This window comes from Dipodomys spectabilis, unplaced genomic scaffold, assembly GCF_019054845.1.
Source record: "Dipodomys spectabilis isolate Male_0828 unplaced genomic scaffold, ASM1905484v1 ptg000113l, whole genome shotgun sequence".
Lineage (NCBI taxonomy): Eukaryota > Metazoa > Chordata > Mammalia > Rodentia > Heteromyidae > Dipodomys > Dipodomys spectabilis.
Window position 1 is genome coordinate 461163 of NW_024870790.1, and position 20966 is coordinate 482128.

At 40.2% G+C, this 20966-nt stretch overlaps 1 protein-coding gene and 1 long non-coding RNA gene across 6 annotated transcripts; both read left to right on the plus strand.

Annotated features, from left to right (window-relative positions):
- Positions 1–898: 898 nt before the first annotated feature.
- Positions 899–2512, plus strand: Bex3 (brain expressed X-linked 3). Of its 3 annotated transcripts, none has more exons than XM_042688184.1 (3): positions 899–1054; positions 1443–1518; positions 1904–2512. In XM_042688184.1, exon 3 carries the CDS (start codon positions 1932–1934, stop codon positions 2268–2270), a length of 339 nt encoding a protein of 112 aa, XP_042544118.1. In that variant the 5' UTR covers positions 899–1054; positions 1443–1518; positions 1904–1931; the 3' UTR covers positions 2271–2512. The 3 variants fall into 3 exon arrangements, with proteins under 3 accessions (XP_042544118.1, XP_042544117.1, XP_042544119.1); XM_042688183.1 differs by having other exon boundaries at positions 900–1054; positions 1912–2512; XM_042688185.1 differs by having other exon boundaries at positions 901–1054; positions 1950–2512.
- Positions 2513–5200: 2688 nt separating this feature from the next.
- LOC122114919 lies at positions 5201–18609 on the plus strand. 3 transcript variants are annotated; one of them, XR_006148667.1, is made up of 7 exons: positions 5201–5366; positions 7748–7864; positions 8268–8382; positions 8958–9027; positions 15713–15877; positions 16538–16662; positions 17324–18609. It is a non-coding gene; the product is annotated as an uncharacterized LOC122114919 (long non-coding RNA). The 3 variants fall into 3 exon arrangements; XR_006148668.1 differs by having other exon boundaries at positions 5201–5385; positions 8268–9027; XR_006148666.1 differs by having other exon boundaries at positions 8268–9027.
- Positions 18610–20966: the final 2357 nt, after the last annotated feature.

Genomic DNA, 20966 nt, shown 5'->3' on the forward strand with positions numbered 1-20966 from the left:
AATGTGTCTCTCTGACTTTACATTTGTTCATACCATTAGGACGTGTCCAGGAATTCTTATTCTGTGATCGGAAGTCAAGAACCCTAACTGGAGAGTCCCTATTCCTAAAGGGAAACATCACAAACCCTCACCTCTACAGGGTAACAGAATAAAAAAATGTCACATATGATTGTGAACAATGGTAAGGATTTGATAATTGGACTTCTCCCAGAAGATTTACTACACATCATTTTCAAAACATTAACTGGGTTTAAAATAAAAGATTGACAGAGACTACTATGGTGTTTAAAAAAATGATGCTGTACCTGTGATGTTACATAAAACCTAGAGAAACTGGTACATACAAGTCAACATAAACATGGGGGTGTTTTCATGCTGGAGAACAAAGCATTTATTTCAAGTGTAAACTCGCAATTTGTAATTTTTCAAAGTATGATGACTAAGGAAGGAAGGAAAAGGAAAGAAAGAAGGAAGAAAAGAAACGAAAGAAAGAAAGAAAGGAAAGGAAAGGAAAGGAAAGGAAAAGAAAAAAAAAAAGGAAAAATAGGGGAAATGTACAGCCCAAGGAACCTCCAGGCATCTGTGGGAGGGATACAGGGAAAAACAGGAAACCAAGGAGGAGAAAAGGCCTCAAAGGCCTAAGCCAAAACCTAGGGTGGGAGGTAGGGTGGAGGATGGAGCAGATCCTTCCTGGTAACAGAGAAAAGCCAGAAAAGCCAGGTCCAACCGCAAGACGGTGATGCCACTTGTGTGCCCTCAGATTGGAGAGGCCCCAGATGAGTGACGGCTGGTGCGCGCACCCCGGGAGCACGCACGGCGAGGTGGAGGGGGGGGGATGTGCAGTGCGTCAGCCTGGGGCGGCGAGGTGGGGGGGCTCTTGCCGCACTGGCCGCCCGAGGTGGGGGGCGAGCTCGGCGGTGACGCGCGGCCCTCACGTGACCCGGAGCTGCAGAGCGACGCAGCCTTGGGTGCAGTCGTCACTCGCGTCTGGCTAGCAGCTCCCCGCCGCCCAGCGCACGGCGGGCTGGCATCGGGCCCGGGGAAAGCGGAGCAGGTAAGGCCCGGGGGCCCGCGCGCCAAGGCCCGGCCCGCAGCCGCTTGCCGCCCGCAGCCGTTTGCGGATCGCAGCGAGGCAGGTGCAGACAAGCGCGGCGGGCGCCCGTCTCCTCCACACCCTGGCTTTCGGGGAACACAAGTGGGGCCCCCTTGGAGTGGGGATGCGGGGCGGTTGGGGTTTCGGGGGAGGCGCAGCGGGGCACCTGAGAGCCACAGGAAATCACCCTCTAGTCCCTGCAATGGGAGCACCTCTGGGAGGGGGTGGAGTGGGATGGGGGGGGGTGGCGAGGAAGAAAGGCCTGAACACAGGGCGAGGGACGGCGCCGGGTTCTGCAGCTTCCCTCCACCCCCACCTCCCCTCCCTCACCCTGCCCTGTTGTGTGCAGGTCTACAGGGCCAAGTGAATCTGTGAAGACGCGGGTCGCGTCAAGAACCCGGAGGAGACCTCAAGGATAGGCCCAGGTCTGTTAAACGGGCATTGCTGGAGGGCGGGGACAAGAATGTGCGGAAAGTCCAGCCCGAGACCCAGACCCCAACTCTTTCCTCCATGCACCTCCCCTAACCATTCCCATCCTCCATTTTGATGCCTGCATAGCTCTGGGAAAGAATCCTGGGAAAGAAAAAATGGAGGGCTTTGAATGAGGGAGGGAAAAGGAGAGGACTGGAAGGAGGGGCTCAAATTGGAGGCCCCCTAGAGGGCGCAAGGAGTGTCGAAGGTGGGAAAAACGAAATAAAAAATCAAAACAAAACAAATAAAAACCCTTTGCTATTAGGTCCCTGAATCCTGCTGCACAGTGCCCCAGGCATTCAGTTTGCGTCCTTGCCCTTGTCTTACTTGTGTTCAAAGAAAAACAGCCAGAAAAAAAAATCTCATCATGGCAAATATCCGCCAGGAAAACGGAGAAATGGAGCAGCCCCTGCAGAATGGAGAGGAAGATCGCCCCCTGGGAGGAGGTGATGGCCACCAGCCTGCAGGAAATAACAGAAGAGGACAGGCTCGGCGACTTGCCCCTAATTTTCGATGGGCCATACCCAATAGGCAGATCAATGATGGGATGGGTGGAGATGGAGATGATATGGAAATGTTCATGGAGGAGATGAGAGAAATCAGGAGAAAACTTAGGGAGTTGCAGTTGAGGAATTCTCTGCGTAATCTTATGGGCGAGCTCTCTAATCACCATGACCATCATGATGAATTTTGCCTTATGCCTTGATTTCTGCAATTTTCCATGAGATTAATACTGTGATTCCTGCTGTTTTCCTTTTCCTGCATTTTCCTTTTAATGCCTTTACTAATCTATGTGCTGTGAACCTGGTGTTATTTCCATGTGTCGGGTGGGTCTTGTGTTGCCAGCTTCTAATTGGACATTGACTTTGTGCCCAGTGTTTCTGTCAACGTAGAGTTTTACCCATTTGCATGGAAAAAATGTAAAGTTAATAAAGCAATTAAAAAGCATTCTATACGTTATTGTTTTACTGAAAGCCACATGTATGTATATATGAACATCCCCTCCCTCAGCCTGAAACAGCAGAGTTAACTGGAGCACCTTCTTGTGTGGTAAACAATGAAAATAAGTTCCAATGTCTTTATGAATGTAACAAGGGTATATAATAATTACTAGGTCAACAAACCTTAATAGTAAATCTCCTTTGTTATAGATATAATCATTTAGTATATTTTCTTTTGTGAAATAGGGGAAATACTTGTTTTCCAGAGCTGTTGAGTGGAGCCTATCAGATGTGGAACTGTTCACTGGATCTTGTCCATTTCCCCAGCATTTCACAGACCACAGGGCCCCATCAAGTAATTGGGGGAGAACTGGAGGGAGGTCTTTCCACATGCTTACATGTCCATACAGAAAATAAAATAGGTTTCTCCATGTTACTCCTCTGTTATCTGCAGTCTTGCTACCCTGAATCAGTCCTGTTAATTAGAGATACTGTTCCTTTTGACGTCCTAACTTACAGAACATAAATAGACTTGAACCTTTTACTTGTGTTCACTCCTTGGGGTGGATTTACTTGGGAGACTCAGCAGGCCTGTCCACTCAGTTAAACAGACTTAATTCAGACATACAAATAACATTGGGGTGTGGCATATTCTTCATAAAGCTGAGGCTCTCATCTCCATCTTATCCATTCCTGGAATACGAAAATAAGCCTTTGAGAAGTATTTAAATATTTGGCATTGTGATTTCTGTGTAAATGTGAACCTCTTCTCCAGTGATTTTGAGTGAATTATCCTTGGGCTCAGTTTCCACAACAGTATCTAAGTTATTGTTTTCATTGGTTAACTAATACAGTCAGAGATCCTGCTTAATACTATTTCTGACCCTAAGTGATGGCAAGGAAGTAACTTTACCTGGAAATTAGTACATTTAACTAACAAGCAGCCTCAAAACAAAATATTTACCTAGACAAAATGTTAAGAATGGTAATATTTGAGTGCCCTGTCCACCTACCTTCACCCTCACTTTTAGCACCATCTGAATCAGGAATTGTTTTAATAGTTGCTCAGCGATTTTCACTTATCTAAGTAACATTGGAAGAGTGAACACTGATGGAAATTAAACCCGTTTTGCTGGTTATGAGCTTAATTGTGTCTTACTTTCATAATTAACAAATGCTTCCAAGTTGGACTACATTGAATAATCAAAGTATGGCACTATGTAAACTCACTACATTTTGTTTCTAAATTTCCTATTAAATCGGTGCATTAATATGGATGTGTTTGGGGGAACCGATTCTGTTTATTCAGAATTTTGATAATTTGTCTCTAGGATACACTCCTGATTTCTGTGTACTATTAACATTCCTCCATCGCTTTTGTTTGCTGAGTAAGGTCTTACTTTGCAGTCCAGAGTTGATCCTCCTGTCTCCTAAGTACTGAGATTGCAGACCTGTGGCACCACAATAGGCCCAATGGTAACTTTTTTCGTTCTAGATATACCTTTCTTTTTTGTTATTATGTATTAATTATACAGAACAATGAGTTTTATGTGACATTTATGTATATCTGCACAACATTTTGATAATCACTCCTATTACCATCTTTTCCCTTCTCTCACTTTCTTCATCTTTCCTAATAGAGTCCCTTGTACTTTTATGTCTTTTCGCTCTTTCCACATATGAGAGAAAATGTGTGATACTTGCCACTGTCACTTACAAAGTAAAAACAAAATTACTGACTAAAGAGGTTTGTTTCATCAATCTGGGCAGTTCCACTGCCCAAATTCCAGTCTAATCTCCCTCATTCTCCCCCGAATGAGTATGTTTCCTCATTTGATAGCTCAAGTGGCTTTTAGGGAAAAGCAAGGGCATAGAGAGCTGTGTGGTATGATTTCCAGTGTGTGCGTGTTCAAGGTTTCACGGTTGCTATAGAAACCTGACGTCAACGTGGCGACTGTGGCTACCTTGACGACTTTCTAATGGAAATCAACGTGACCAGGTTCTAAAAGAGGGGTCTTGTTTCCAATTGTTTGGATTTGGCTAAGGGCTTTGAGTGTCTGCGAGGGGTGGGGGTGGGGTGGGGAGGACGGAGGAGGAGGTCCGAGGACACAAGAGATTCCAAACCCTAGTCTGCTATTTTCCCAGCTTCAGTACTTGTTCTGTCTCGTGATGCAGAGAGATGGGGAATGCTTCTTGCATATCGGAGTGTGATTTCCTTCTCTGCTGAGTTCTGGGAATGAGCAGGAATAGAAAATGCTGTGGGAAGTGAGTCCAGCGGCCATGTCTGTGAGGTGGGAAAGAGAATGTCTACTCATAGGGACTTTGAGAGACGACCTACAACTGCACAAAGTCATCTCCCTGGGGTCACTGTTTTATCACCAGGATCTATGAGTACAGAAGTAGGTCATGAGAGAACAGGAAGATTGAGGCAGAGGAGGAGGATCTGAGTTCAAGTTCTGGTACAGGAAAGAAAAAAAATCAGACAAAATAGGTTTAAACAAGCACACACACACACAAAGCACGCTTGTAACATACATGAAAAATACTGAATGTCATAAATTATGTTAAAGAGGGAGGAGAGTTAGGAAACTTACGTAGATCTTAGGCCAAAAAAGTCCGTGCCTGCTGTTGCCGTGGAAACATGACATCATCACAGCGACTCAGGACACGATTTTTAATGGAGACGGAAGTGATCTGCTAAGAAGGAGGAAATAAGCTATTGCCTTCTTCTAAGGGTTTGAGTTCCCAAAGTAGGGTCTGAATCGACCTGGGAAGCCGGGACACACGCCAGGATCCCAGACTCAAATCGGCTGTTTCCGCTTGGGGAGTCGCTGTTGGAATGTCTTGTGACGGAGAGAGAGGTGAGACCCTCCGGCTCTTGTGAGTACTGTGCCCTGCCCTGGAGTGTCCTGGAGCTATTTTTTTTTTTTTTTTTTGAGCGAGGGAGGGAAATGCTGAGGAATTACTGAGTTTGCGTTACCGTCTAAAGTGGATCTCTGATGTGTAAACAAAAATGCAGTTGGTTAGACAAACTTGCTAGGCATTTGAGATTGTAATATATATTCTGTAATAGGAATTTTTTTTTAAAAAAGTCTACAAATCTATTGAATTGCCTTTCCACCGTCATTTTTTTTTTTTAAAGAATCAGCTTTTTATGTATGTGCGTGAGGGGATCTGTTTTTTATTATTTGTTCCTTATTTATTTATTTATTTATTTACTGGGGCTTGAACTCGAGGCTTGGGTGCTGTACCTTAGCTTTTCCCCCAAAGGTTAGCTCTCAACCACTTCATTCTCAGCTCAACTTCGGACTTTTTTGATGATTATTCAGAGATAAGAGTCTCCTAGACTTTATACTGCCCTGGAAGGCTGTGAACCACAATCCTTAAATCTCAGCCTGCTGAGTAGCTAGGATTGCAGGCTAGAGATCCTTGCTGTGGGCTATTCTATACCTTTTATATACCTTTCTGTTTTGTTGCCATTTTCACACTTTCTTGAGTTTATCCTCTGACATTGTTATTTTTCAAAATTATTTTTGTAGTCCACTCTATTTTTTTTGTGGATTTTAGAATTAATTTCTGTCTGGAAAAATCTATTATAAAGTTTGTTGGGATTGCACTGAGTCTATAAATCAGTTTGAGGAAAATAGACATCTTAATAATAATGAATCTTCTATTTCAAAAAATTATGCATTTAGGTCTTTAATCTCTTTCACCAATATTTTGTAATGTTCAGTGGGCCAGTATTGCATAACTAAGGAAGACTTCTTTAATTATTTTATAGTTCCTTATTCTAATATAAATGATGAGTATTTTAAATTACATTCCACATATCTATTTTTTATTTAACTATTCAATTGTTAGCAGGCAAATGTTTAAAGTAGCTATTGAAGAGTCTTCTAGGTTGAAATCTCAGGTTACTTACTCTATGATGAAAAGGTAGCGGCTGCTTAACATGTATTTGCCCATGGTTCTATGCCAGCTTTTAGAATTACTGGTCATGTACTGAAATTTTTTTTTGAGAGGGGGGTCTGGTTGTGGGGCCTGAACTCTGGGCCTGGGCACTTCAGCTCTTCAAATCAAGGCTAGCATTCTACCACTTGAGCCACAGCGCCACTTCTGGCTTTTTTTTTCTGCTTATGTGGTGCTGAGGAATCGAACCCAGGGCCTCATGCATGCAAGGCAAGCGCTCTACCACTGAGCCACCTTCCCAGCCCTGAAATTTTGCATAAAAATGACCTAGACTCAATTTTAGGAATGAGTCCTCAAAAACCTCAGCACTAAAATATGTGGTCAAAATTGAATCTGTAACCTCATGGATGTTTTTCTTCTTTATCTCTCAGCAAAAGTTCCTAAACAAATTGTTAGGGTCATTCGCATCATGGCTGAAGAGAATGAGATGGAGAATGGGGGGAGGGGACAGAAAGAGAAAGAGAGCTCTTTGTTTCTCTTTTCACAGCCTTCCTAAGCCAGCATGGTTACCATAGTGACTTGGGGACCACTGTGGGATTTGATAGAGGCTGTGTCCATTTACAATTAGTGATGGAATCACTTATTACCATGATAGACAGGTGTCAGTAGTTGCTTTTTCAATGCTTTTATTCCTCCTAAAATTATTACTTGTCTTTGAAAATAGAGCTTCCACTTCTCCCTTACTTGCTTGTTAATGTATTCATTCTCATATTTCCATTTTTCTTAAAAATTTGCATTTTATGTATTTTAGTGCTTAAATTTCCCACAATTGGCCAGTGGAAATTAATTTGAAACTAATTAATGTCTCCTTAGAATTCCTTGAGCATGTACTTTGCTTTTTGAGCAAAGTAGAAAGAAAGTAATGATGTCCATCTCACAGCAACCCTTTGAGAATTTGAAGAGAAAATGTCTGAAAGTAAAAACCTCAAGAAGGTCATCAGCAAATGTTAGCTCCCCAATGCAACTTTTTCTTTATTCTGTCAGTGCATGCTTCTTGTATTAGTATAATATAATGCAATACAATACTTAGAAATGTAACAGAAAGTAGGGATAAGCCCACATTTCCATCATGTAAGTCTCAATGTCACTGGTATATGGGGAGAGTTGTGGGATGGAAAAGGTAAGAAGAAATGAGGTCTCTGCACAGTTTTACCTAACTGAGTGATGATAAGCAACATCATCCACCCATTCTCTTCATTTAATGTGCTTTCCCAGCCTCATTTCCTCTTTATTTCATGTATTGTTTTTAAATTTTCCTTTCTCTGCCTTCTAGTGTAACATCAGAGAAAGTTGTGAAGTCTATACTACTGAACCAAAAGCTGTTAAAGAAAAAATAAAGTGTGCTATCAAGCCTTCTAGACAGGTTATATGAAGAGATCATGAGGACTTTGTAAGTCACTTCCCTTCCACCATCTTTGTCTATACAGCAGGATAATGTAACAATTCTCAATCCTTCTAATGACTAGGAATACTCTGGGGGTAGACTGTGATCCCTTGTGTGAAATCATGTATGGTCTCAGTAGGAGGGAAGGAGCAGGTCATTTTGGATAAATTACAATATCAGAGATCTTATAAATGTCCCAGAACACTGCATGGATAGCATTAAATTAGTCATACTTAAATGTGGGCTGCTGAAATCAGGATATTTTCATGTGGTACATGAATTGCTTCACCAAATTACTGAGTAGTGCTTATTAAAATAACAGACATCTGTGTTATGCCTAGAATTCTGCTGATATAATTTGTTTTACCAGGGAAGACCTATGGTCATGCCTTTTTATATTATTTTTCAGATAAAAAATCTCTTGGAACAGATTCTTAGAAGAGTGAGGGCTGGTCCCAAGAGAAGATACTTAAATCCCGTAAAAGAGAAGATTTTGAAATGGAACATCTGGAATATAGCAACAAGTAGTGGATGTGACTCTTACCTCATTCCTTTGATTCATTCCACATTCATTTTTTCCCTAGTGTGACATGGCTGAAAAAATTTCTTATTGATCCCTCAAAACAACTAATACAAAGAGCAAAAATACTAATGAGTCATCTAGACTGACACAGGGGATGAGGGTACTGGGCAAGGATAACATACCCTTCTACAGAATCAGGACCTTGTGTGACTCCTTTCCCTTTCTTGGCCTCTGATCTAATATAGATGGACACTGGTACAGAAGGGGTTAGGGGTGTGGGCTTTGGAGTGAGAGGAACCATTAATTGCTGATTGTATGATCTATGGCAACTTATTTGTCACGTCCTGATAATTAAAGGTGTCTTTTTTTCCCTCATCTTCCTCCTCTCCCACCTGCTCCTCCTCCTTCTTTTTTCCTATTATTCTACTGTACATCTAAAATTTGAATGATAGAAAAGTGGGTATTACATTGCCCACTTTTATTTTCATTGCATGTTCCACAAACCTTTGATTTTATAACTTTTCAACTGACAAACATGAGAAGAGTGAGACATATAACATTACTTTTATATTACAGATATAGCATCTCTAATCAGATATATTATTCAAACAGTGGACTTCATTAGTTAGAAGACTGTCATTAAAAGGTAAAATTAAATCATTTTATAAATTTTGTCATTAATCAGAATGTTTCATCCACTTATTAGTACTTAGTTTAAAAAATTAGAAGAGCCAAGCGCTGGTGGCTCACGCCTGTAATCCTAGCTACTCAGGAGGCTGAGATCTGAGGATCGAGGTTCAAAGCCAGCCTGGGCAGGAAAGTCTGTGAGACTCTTATCTCCAATAAAACCACTAGAAAACCGGAAGTGGCACTGTGGCTCAAGCAGTAGAGTGCTCACCTTGAGCTGAAGAGCTGACGGACAGCGCCCAGGCCCAGAGTTCAAGCCCCACGACGGACCATAAAAAAAATTAGAAGAAATTCAAAACACAAATAACAAAGTTAAAATTCTAACCTACATATACTGGATATATGAAATATAATATGTATATATGTATTATATTTGCACATATGCATACAAAGGAAAAATCAGTGGAATGAATACCATAAGTGAATTTCAGTGATGACAGAAATGCTTAGTATTATTATTTTTAATTGCTGTACATTACTGAGCATTAAACATTTTCAAAAAGAGATGTTCTAATATCCATGTAGTTTATTCTTTCTTTTCTGTCAGTCATGAGGCTTGAACTTGGGGCCTGGGCTCTTTGCTCAAAGCTAGTGCTCTATACCATTGTGACCCACAGCACCACTTCCAGTTGTTGGTGATTAATGGAGATAAAATCTCCTTGACTTTCCTGCCTGGGTTGTCTTTGAACTGTGATCCTCAGATCTCAGCCTTCTGAATAGCTAAGATTACAGGAGTGAGCCAGTACTCAGCATAACATGTTTCTTGAATATCTACTTCTTATATTTCATTTCAGGAATAAATACACAAAATTACAAAATTACTCCAAGTGGAGAAATATGTTATTCCTTCAGGATCTTACCTTTTCTTATCTCTTACAGGTAATCACTATCTGTTATAAGATGATTTTTCTTTTTTCTTACTTTTTTTTTTTCGGTCAGTCATGGAGCCTGAACTCTGGGCCTGGGCGCTGTCCCTGAGCTCTTCAGCTCAAGGCTAGCGCTCTACCACTTGAGCCACAGCACCACGTCTGCCTTTTTATACTTTTTTTTTTTTTTGGTCCAGTCATGGGGCCTGAACTCTGGGCCTGGGCGCTGTCCCTCAGCTCTTCAGCTCAAGGCTAGCGCTCTACCACTTGAGCCACAGCGCCACTTCTGGCTTTTTTCTTTTTGCTTATGTGGTGCTGAGGAATCGAACCCAGGGCCTCAGGCATGCAAGGCAAGCGCTCTACCACTGAGCCACCTTCCCAGCCCCACGTCTGCCTTTTTATATACTGAGGAATCCAACCCAGAGCCTCATGCATGCGAGGTGAGCACTCCACCACTGAGCCACCTTCCCAGCCCTTGATTTTCATTTTCTTTATTGTAAGGATGTTCTTCTTGTATTTATTTTCCATTTGCACTTCTTTTGAGAACTGTTTATTCATTTGTGCATTTATTATTTGTTTTTGTTGTTCAATTTTTTAAAATTTTATTTTATTGTAAAGATGCTCTCTGAATTAGTCCTTTGTCTGGTGAATAGCTTCTCTGCTCTGTGAATTGTCTCTTCATTCTGGTAATTGTTTGTTTGTGAAGAAACTTTTTTTTTTTTTTTTTTTTGCGGTCATGGGGCTTGAACTCTGGGCCTGGGCGCTGTCCCTCAGTTCTTCAGCTCAAGGCGAGCATTCTACAACTTGAGCTACAGTGCCACTTCCGGTTTTCTGGTGGTTTATTGGAGATAGGAACCTCACGGTCTCTCCCGCCCGGGCTGGCTTTGAACCGTGATCCTCAGATCTCAGCCTCCTGAGTAGCTAGGATTACAGGCGTGAGCCACTAGCGCCCGGCTGTGAAGAAACTTTTTTAAATTTGATGCAATCCCGTTAGTTAATTCTTGCATTTATTTCTGGAGTAATTGGAGTGCTGTTCAGAAGGTAACTTTACCTATGTCTATATCTTCACATTTTTTTTCTGTTCTCCTGCAGTAGTCTCAAAGTTTCTAGTTTTACTACAGATATTTGATTCATTTTTTTCTTTCTCTTTTTTCTTTTAATTTTATTGTCAAGGTGATGTACAGTGGGGTTACAGTAATATAAGTAAGGTAGTGATTACATTTCTTGTCTAACTTGTTACCCCCCTTCCCTCATTTTTCTCCCTCTTTCCCTTCCACCCCAACCCCCCCCCCCCCCCAAGTTGTACAGATAATTTCCAACATTACAATAGTATTGCTGTTATAGATTCCCCCTTTGTCCTTTGTCTCACTATTTTGTTGCTCCCCTTCCCTTCCCTTCCCTAGTTCAGATAAACATATATACAATACCCAGGACACCAGAATCAAATACAGTTACCACAGGGGATAAACCATAGGGGGGAAAACACAAAAGAAGAAAGAAATCACATAGTACATTGAGAACAACAAGAAAGAAAAACCTCTTGTGTCCATGTCTTGGAGTTCATTTTGCTTAACATCATCTTATATGGTCATATGTACATAGCTATTGAGCTGTTCTGCTCATCTGCTAAGTTTATCCTAGATATATACTAATTATTACAAATATGAGAGACCATGGGACCTATGTTTCTTTGGGTTTGGCTTATTTCACTTAATATTTTTTTTCCAAGTCCTTACATTCCTTGCAAATGGGTCCCTGTCATTCTTTCTAATGGAAGAATAGAATTCCATTATATATATATATATTTTTTTTTCTCGATTCATTCATCTACTGAGAGACATCTGGGTTGGTTCCATATCTTAGGGTAAATAATGCTGCGATGAACATAGTTGTGCTGGCAGATTTAGTGTGGCATTGTTTGTGTACATTTGGGTAAATGCCCAGAAGTGGGATTGCTGGGTCATAGGGAAGCTCTATGTGTAGTCTTTTGAGGAACTTCCATACTGCTTTCCAGAGTGGCTGATCAAGTTTATACTCCCACCAACAGTGTAGTAGCGTTCCCTTTTGGCCACATTCCCTTCAGCATTTGTTGTTATTTGGTTTCTTGATTATAGACATTCTAACTGGAGTGAGGTGGAATCTCAATGTTGTTTTGATTTGCATTTCTTTTATGGTCAGAGATGTTAGCATTTCTTCATGTATCTACTGGCCATTCTTATTTCCTCTTCAGAGAAATCTCTCTTTAAGTCTTTAGCCCACTTATTAATGATGCCATTGTTTCTTTGGGAATTTGTTTTTGGGGGATTTAATTTTTTTAGTTCTAACTGTGTTTTAGATATGAGACCTTTGTCTGTTTTATGACTAGTGAAGATCTTTTCCCAATCTGTGGGCTTTCTACTAATCTTGCTAGCAGAAGCTCTGCAGTTTGATGCAATCCCATTTGTTCAACCTTTCTTTGACTGGTTGTATTTCTGGGACTTTATTAAGAAAATGTGTCCTGTGCCAAAGAACCCTAGAGTTTCTCTGATTTCTTCCTGCAATGTTTTCAGGATGTCTACTTTCACCTCGAGGTCTTTGATCTATTTGGAATTGATTCTGGTGCAAGGTGATACATAAGTATCTGACTTTATTTTTCTACAGGTGTTTAACCAATTTTGCCAGCATCTTTTACTGAAGAGGCTGTCTTCCACACTATTTTTGGCTCCTTTATGGAAGATTAGGTGGCCATAGCTCTGCAGGTTCATTTCTGGGTCTTCAGTTCTATTCCATTGTTCTTCATGTCTGTTCTTGTGCCAGTACTAAGCTGTTCTGATTATTATACCTTTGTAGTAGAGTTTGAAGTTTGGTATTGATATTCCTCCAGCACTGTACTTTCTGCTAAGGATTGTTTTTGCTATTCGGGGTCTTTTATTGTTCCATATTAGTTTCTGGATTGCTTCCTATTTCATTAAACAATTTGGTTGGGGTATCGATGGATATTCCATTGAATTTGTAGATAGCCTTTGGCAGTATTGCCATTTTCATGACATTAATCCTCCCAGTCCAGGAGCATAGGAGGTTTTCCCACTTCCTGAGTTCTGCTTTAATTTCCTTTTACAGGTTTTTAAATTTTTCATCATAGAAGTCTTTCACTTCTTTGGTTAATTCCTAGGTATTTTATTTGGGGGGGAGGCTATTACAAAAGGAGTTGCTTTCCTGAATTCAGCTTCTCTCTTCTTGCCATTGGCATACAGAAAAGCTATAGATTTTTGAGAGTTAATTTTATACCTTCCTACTTTGCCAAACTTTCAGATCAGGCTGAGTAATTTGGCAGTGGAGTTTATGGGAGTCTTTTAATACAGAATTATGTCATCTGCAAAGGGGAAGAGTTTTACTTCATTTTTCCCCATTTGGATTCCCTTTATGTTTTCATCTTGCTTTAGCTAGGCCTTCTAATTCTATATTGAAGAGGAGTGGAGAGAGCAGACATCCTTGTCTTGTTCTTGAATTTAGAGGAAATGGCTTTAGCTTTTCATAATTAAGTATAATGCTAGCTGAAGGTTTGTCATACACATCCTTTATTATATTGAGGAATGTTCCAGGGATTCCTAGCTTCTTCAGAGCTTTCATCATAAAGGGTGTTGGATCTTGTCAAATGCTTTTTCTGTATCTATTGAGATAATCATGTAGTTCTTGTCCTTGCTCCTGTTGATGTAATAAATTACATTAATTGACTTGTGAATATTGAACCAGCTTTGCATCCCTGGAATGAATCCTGTTTAATCATAGTGTATGATTGGCCAGAATTTTGTTGAGAAGTATTACGTCGATGTTCATCAAAGAAATGAGGTCCGTACTTTTTCCTTTGATGACTCCTTGTCTGCTTTTGGGTTTCTTTTATTTTTTGCTTGTACTGGAGGTTAAACTCAGGGCTTTGTACCCTCACTTGGCTTTTTACTCATAATTAGTGCTCTACCATTTGAGCCAAATCTCTAGTTCTGCATACTTGCTGGTTAGTTGGAGATAAGTATCTCTTGGATTTGTCTGCTGGAGCTGGCTTCTAACTGCACTACCCAGGTATTAGCGTCCTAAGTACCTGTACTAGTTTAAATTTATCTTTGTACAAGTTGAAAGATAGGGATCTAGTTTTCATCTTTTAAACATGGATATCCAGTTTTCCTAATACCATTGGCTGAAGAGACTCTAAGGATATATGGCTATAACTGGGTTTATTTCTGGGATCTTCTGTTCTATACCATGTTTCTGTTTCTATGGCTCTATAGTATGATTTGAAGTCTGGTATTGTGATGCCTCCAACATGCCCTTTTTGCATAGGATGTCTTTGTGTATTTGCGATATTGTATAGTTTTGTACGAATTTTGGAATTGTGTGTGTGTGTGTGTGTGTGTGTGTGTGTGTGTGTGTGTGTGTGTGTTGATCCTGGGACTTGAACTCAAGGACTGGGGTGCCATCCTTGAGCTGCTTTTGCTCAAGCCTGGTGCTCTACCACTTCAGCCACAACTCCACTTCTGGCTTTGTCTGTTTATGTGGTACTGAGGAATAGAACCTAGGGCTTCATGCATGTTAGGCAAGCCACTAAGCCCCATTCCCAGCCCAATTTCTGGCCTTTTTTGGGGTAGTAGACTCTTATGGACTTTCCTGCCTAGTATGGTTTCAAGTTATGATTCTTATATCTTAGCCTCTTGCATAGGTAGGAATACAGATGTAAGCCACCAGCACTGGGCTTTAAAGTAATTTTTATATTTCTGAGAAAAATGACATTGGGATGTTGATGGACAATGCATTAAAACTACTTTCAGTAGTATAGCCATTTTTACAATATCAATTTAGCTAAACCATAATCATGGAAGATCCTCCTTCCATCTTCTAGTGTCTTCAATTTCTTTTGTCAGTTTTTTATAATTTTCATTATTGAGGTCTTTTGGGTCCTTAGTTATGTTTATTCCGTGGGGGGGAGGGGGCGCCTGTGTACTGATACTGGGGTTTGAACTCAGGGCCTGAATGCTGTCCCTTAGCTTTTGTGCTCAATGCTGGTACTCTACCCTGTCAGCAACAGCTACATTTCTAGCTTTACTGAAAATAAGAATATCATAGACTTTACTGCCCAGAATGGACTTGAACTTCAATCCTCAGATCTCAGCCTGCTGAGTAGCTAGGATTATAGGCATGAGCCACCAGTGCCCAACTCATTCCTGAATATCTTTTTAAGCTATTATGAATATTTTTTTATTTCTGCCTATTTATTTGGGGTTTGGCTTGTATCTGTTTTTCTTAGAGCTTGAGGTATTGTATTAGCTGCCTCCCTTCTTTATGTACTCTAAACTGCTGCTGGCTTCATGGAGCTTTATAAATCTATGGGGCTAGGAAGACTCCTACTTGCTGTAAAAGGCCCCAGGGAAAACACAACATGCAACCCCCTAATGCATCTAATGGGGGAAAGGGTCAGCACTACATTCTGCACTTGTGTTGGCAAACTCAAGGATTCAGATACTCTGCTTGCAGTTGACCTATAATGTTTTTAAGTCACATACTGTGATTGAAATAGAAAACAATCTAAATTAGAAAACAACAGTAAGACATGCATGAAAACTTTGGGGAACGTATTTGCAGACTAGATCAAGATTAATCTAGTATAGGCATGGTTTTGACATACAACATGAAAGAGGTTATGATATAATTTTAACTGGTTTCAAATAAAGCTGTATATCAACAATAGATATGTTATAATATGCTGACACCACAATGAATTAACTGATGCAAATGTACTTATTTCTTTAGAAATCCTGAGCATATGAACTGGAAAATCTAAGATGCACATGCAGATGTTTCTGAGCATGTATTTTTTGAAACATCTGTGTGTAAGGTACATGGTCACATACAGCTCACTGTAATATCACGTCTATAGAATGTATACCATCCTACTGACAACTCCCTAAGGGTCAGGTAAGACTAAGGCCAGTGAGAAATGCAAATTTATTTCAAGTCATAAAGGTCCTTCTTTGTATTGTTTGAGTTTTTGTATCTATCATACAAGGTAGATTTTCAAAATATAAAACAAAATACTTGTGTAGAAATTAATTTAAAAAGAAAGGTACACACATGTTCTTTTCTTTGTAAAAGTAGTCATTACATTAGTTTGATGAAATGAATTATGTGGACAAATGGAATCAAATTTGTGTGTGTGTATGTGTGTGTTTCTAGCTTCTTTAGAATATGGCTTGTAACTGTAGCTGTATCATCAGTCTAGACTATGACTTGTTTCTAGTCTCAGGTTTAGATATCTCATAAAATGTGCATTTGTACATTCCAGGAAAATGGCTTTACATTTTACAATGAACAAATACCATAAAGTGGGCGAATGTGATAAAAAGTTATGTTTGGGAACTGCACACATAAAGTTTAAGCCATTCCATTTGCCTGTTCATGCAAAATGTTCCTGGTATTCAATGATAAATCTTGTGCATCTGCAGTAGGTTGAGATGGGCACGTTGTAAAAGGTTCCCAGAGATCAAGGTTCTCACCTTCATTACTATTTGTCATATGTTACCTTACACATGTACAGGTTCCCCAAATTTTCTCTAACTTCTTTCCATAACTCCCTAGGTTACTGAAGACATCTGCCAGATCATGCCCTGTTTCCTACATCCTTTCTGTCACCTTCTACTGTACAGTGGCTCCTTATATCTGCTGCTGACTGGCAAGGTGCACTAGAGCAACGTGGTGTGATGGTATGATTTTACAATACTCTTTTATGCCTGTTATACTTTTCAGACAAAATTTTTCTAATTGCTCAAGCATCTTTGTGGAAATATTTGACAATGGCGGTACTGTGGTGCCACCTACTGACAAAATAGAGAATTGCAGCCTGTACATTTGCCACCACGCCCACCCTTCACAGCTCTCCAGAAGTCTGGGAAGAAGGGTGGACAATTCCAGTGTTCAGGGATACTGAAGATCACCAGACATAAAGCACAGCTTATCATTTTCATAAAGGGAAGTCTCATGTGGGATGATAAAAATATATTTTTTTAATCTCATTTTTATGGTTTGAAATCTCTAGATAGAGATATACAAGCAAAAAGTAGATCCATGCCAGTTAATTTTTGGATTACCATCTTTCCAGGAATCAATCAATAAATCAATATACCTATAAATTTATTAAGTATGTAATAAAGTTTATAAGTAAGCTTGTAATACATTAAAATCTGTGGTTGATTAATTGCAAGATATCACTATATAGCTGTTAACAGCCTTTCTGTGACAATTATATTTCCAACACCCTGGCTTTACATATGTATGTATCTGGACACATACGTACACATGCATGCAAATATGTATATAAATTTTTCTGTTAACATGTGAATTCAAAATACTCTTACTAATTTTCAGGCTCTCCAGCATGCAGATTTCCATGGTTGAAGTAGCTAGACTCCGATTGTGTTGTCTGTTAGTGGATATCAGCCAAAGCTGGAAGTTGAGACCAATAGGATAGAGGTTCCAGGCCATCCCGGGGAAGAAAATTACAAGAGACTTCATGTTGACTGAAGAAGCTTTGGTATGGAGGCCAGCACTCAGCTACAATGGGATGCCCAAGATGTGAGGATCAAGTCCTGGTATAGCATGGGCAAAAAGTGAGATCCTATCCCAAAAGAGCTGGAGGCTTGGCTAAAAGGTTCATCACCTGCTTGGCATTTGTGAGTCCCCAAGTTCAAACGCCAGTACTGCCAAAGAAAAATGTTAAGAAAGCAGCCCTGTCAGTGTGCAAATCCATTAGAAATGTGTAAGGCACTTACAGTAGTTAGAATCCTGTCTTCTCACAGAGGCTGGACATCTTATCTTGTCTTGTTTGCTGGTTACATTTCAAGGGAATGACTTTCAGTCTTTGAGGAAGACACTTCTGAGGTGGTGTAGATTCATATATGAGAGAACCTGGGGCATGGCTAGGGTGGTAGCTTAAGGCCCCGAGTTCAAACCCCAACACATTAAAAAATGGAAAAAAAGAAATGGAAAAAGACAGTGTGTTGTAAGCTATTTTTAGTAAGTGTACTAAGACAGGGAGTCAGCTGTTCATGTCAGGTACTGGACAGAACAAACTGAATTTATCAGGAAACCCTGAGCTTTCTCAGGTAGGCTTTTTGATAGAGAACCTTGGTCATCCTAGGACCTGCAGGTAGGAGCTTTTCTGGAGTTTGTGTCTGAGTACAGATATTTGGTAGGGTTCTTATATGCTCAGGGTTCTGCATTTCTCATGGGCATGAGCAAAAGTTTGTATTTCTTTCAGTCTTGGTATTCTCTGGAGTCCCACCCTAGCAGTGTCCTCCAGTAATTCTTTAACATTATGTCTAAACTGCATGTTTATTTCCTGTAGGTAACATAGGAAATACCCTGTCATTTCCTAGAATCAAAATGACAACTTTGTTTTTCAAATTTTGTATTTGAAAAAGGTTCAAACATTCAAAAGGGTAGAAAAGAATAAAAAGAAGACATCTTAGAATGACATTGCTTCTAGGCCCTTTCCTTAGGCAGAGCTAGGAAGTAGTTGAAAAACAATAAACACTTTTTGGGTGTACTGGAATTTGAACTTGGCCTAACACTTGCAAAGCAAGGGATCTACTACTTAGCCCTTTTCATTTTTTCTTTGTTTGATTGTTTTTGTGTCCGTACTGTGGCTTGAACTCAGGGCTTGGACACTGTCCCTGAGCTCTTTTTCTCAAGGCTAGCCCTCTGTCATTTGAGCCATAGATCCATTTCTAGCTTTCCATTAGTTAATTGGAGATAAGAGTCTCACAGACTTTCCTGCCTGGGCTGGCTTCAAACTGCAATTCTCATATCTCAGACTCCTGAGTACCTAAGATTACAGGCATGAGCTACTGGTGCCTGGCCTTTTACTTTTGTTAATTTTGAGATAGGATTTCCAGTTTATGACTGGACTAGCCTATACCACAGTCCACATATTTAGACTTTCTTGTAGCTGTGGTTGAAATATGAACATCACCATACCCAGCTTTTGGACCAGACTAGCCTCAAACCGCAATCTTCCCAATGTCAACTTTCTAAGAAGCTAAGAATACAGACATGAGCCACTGACTGCCAATCAATGATGTTTTTTTTTTTTTTGGTCGGTCGTGGGGCTTGAACTCTGGGCCTGGGCGCTGTCCCTCAGCTCTTCAGCTCAAGGCGAGCACTCTACCACTTGAGCTACAGCGCCACTTCCGGTTTTCTGGTGGTTTATTGGAGATAGGAGTCTCATGGTCTCTCCTGCCCGGGCTGGCTTTGAACCGCTATCCTCAGATCTCAGCCTCCTGAGTAGCTAGGATTACAGGTGTGAGCCACCAGCGCTCGGCTCAATGATGTTTTTTAAATTGGTATTTTCAATTCAAATTTGACTTTTTATGTTTCCAAATTATCTGCAAAGAAGAGGATCTTGGTTTAACAACAACATATAGCAAGGTATATTCAGGGAGCACTGATTTTGGTTCTGCTCTTCCTATTTCATTCTTTCCTTTTTTTATTGTGAAAATACTGTACAGAGGGGTTACAATTACATGGGCAAGACAATGAGTACATTTCTTATCAAGCATTGTAGCCTACTCCTTTGTTTCTTTTCTATAGGCAATAGTTTGTGTATGTTTTGGTTTGTCATTTCTTTTTTAATAAAAGCTGATTATACACATATTCTTATTTCTCATAGAAGCATTGTTGTAGATATTATTATATATATATTTTCACATTACAGGAGATCAAGGACATGTGTTTTTTGAGTAATAATACAGACTAGAGAATATCTTATCAATACCTTTATGCTTTGAATTTTTTATTTTGGTCTGACAAATTATGCCAAAGATACTTTGAGTTTTATTATTTTATTTCTCCTAATTTTCAATCATACCTCATTTTGTGTTTCTTGAACTATTTATATATTGAAGATCCAGGTTTCTTCTGGGTTATTATAAAAGAAAGTAATCCCTTTTTATCTTGTGAAGTCAACTATCAGGAATTAAATAGTACCATGAATGACTTCTATAACAGCATATGTAAAGACAAAAAGAAATAAAACTATTCATCTTGAAAGACAGACAGGTATGTAGCTGAATGTTTATTAATAATTGTGTCATGAAAGCTTATAATAGGTGTCCCTTCAGCTGTCCAACAGGCAGATGTGAATCTTTTAGGTGTACACTTCATTGATTTATTCATTTTTGTGCCAGTACCAGGACTTGATATCAAGGTCTAGGATTCTCACTGGCCTCTTTCACTCACAGCTGATGCGCTAGTATTTGAACCATAACTGCAGTCTGGCATTTACTTTGTCAGAAATAGAGTATTGTAGATCTTTGCTACCCAGGCGGACTTCAACCCTGATCCGTGGGTCTCAGTCTCTTGAGTAGCTAGGTTCACAGTTGTAAACCACTGGTGCCAGTTGAACTCCTGTAAAATAGACTCAACGGGTACTCCTGGCAATACAAAATGAATCCATGATAAGTTAAACATTCTGTGGATATACCTTTAATTTATTTTCAGTTTAAAATTTTGCAAAATCTGGCCAGGCCCTGATGGCTCAAAACCATTACTGTCATCAGGCACTCAAGAAAGCCTGTCTATGGACTGAGTGCTAGGGGAAGGGTTTGGCACTAGTTATGTGGACTGATGGAAAAGACCATCTTCCCTGCACTGCACAGGGTCACCTTGAATCCTTTCCCTGGGAAGGCTGTCCCCTAGAAGCCAGAGGACCACTGAGTACCCTTGCCTGCCTGCCAGAGGATGTTTGGGCAGTGTGTGTGTGTGTGTGTGTGTGTGTGTGTGTGTCCCCAAATTGGCACCAATTTGTTCTGCACACCCTACAAGAGTGACATTTGTGTGTGTGTGTGTGTGTGTGTGTGTGTGTGTACTGTTGCTTAATACCATCTTATCCAATAAAGCAATCACTTGAGGGGAGGACATGGTAGCTTCTGCCTATAACTCCTTTGGAGGCATAGATTGAGGGGATAAACTGGGGCAAATTTTGCAAGAGTCCATCTCAAGTAATAAACCA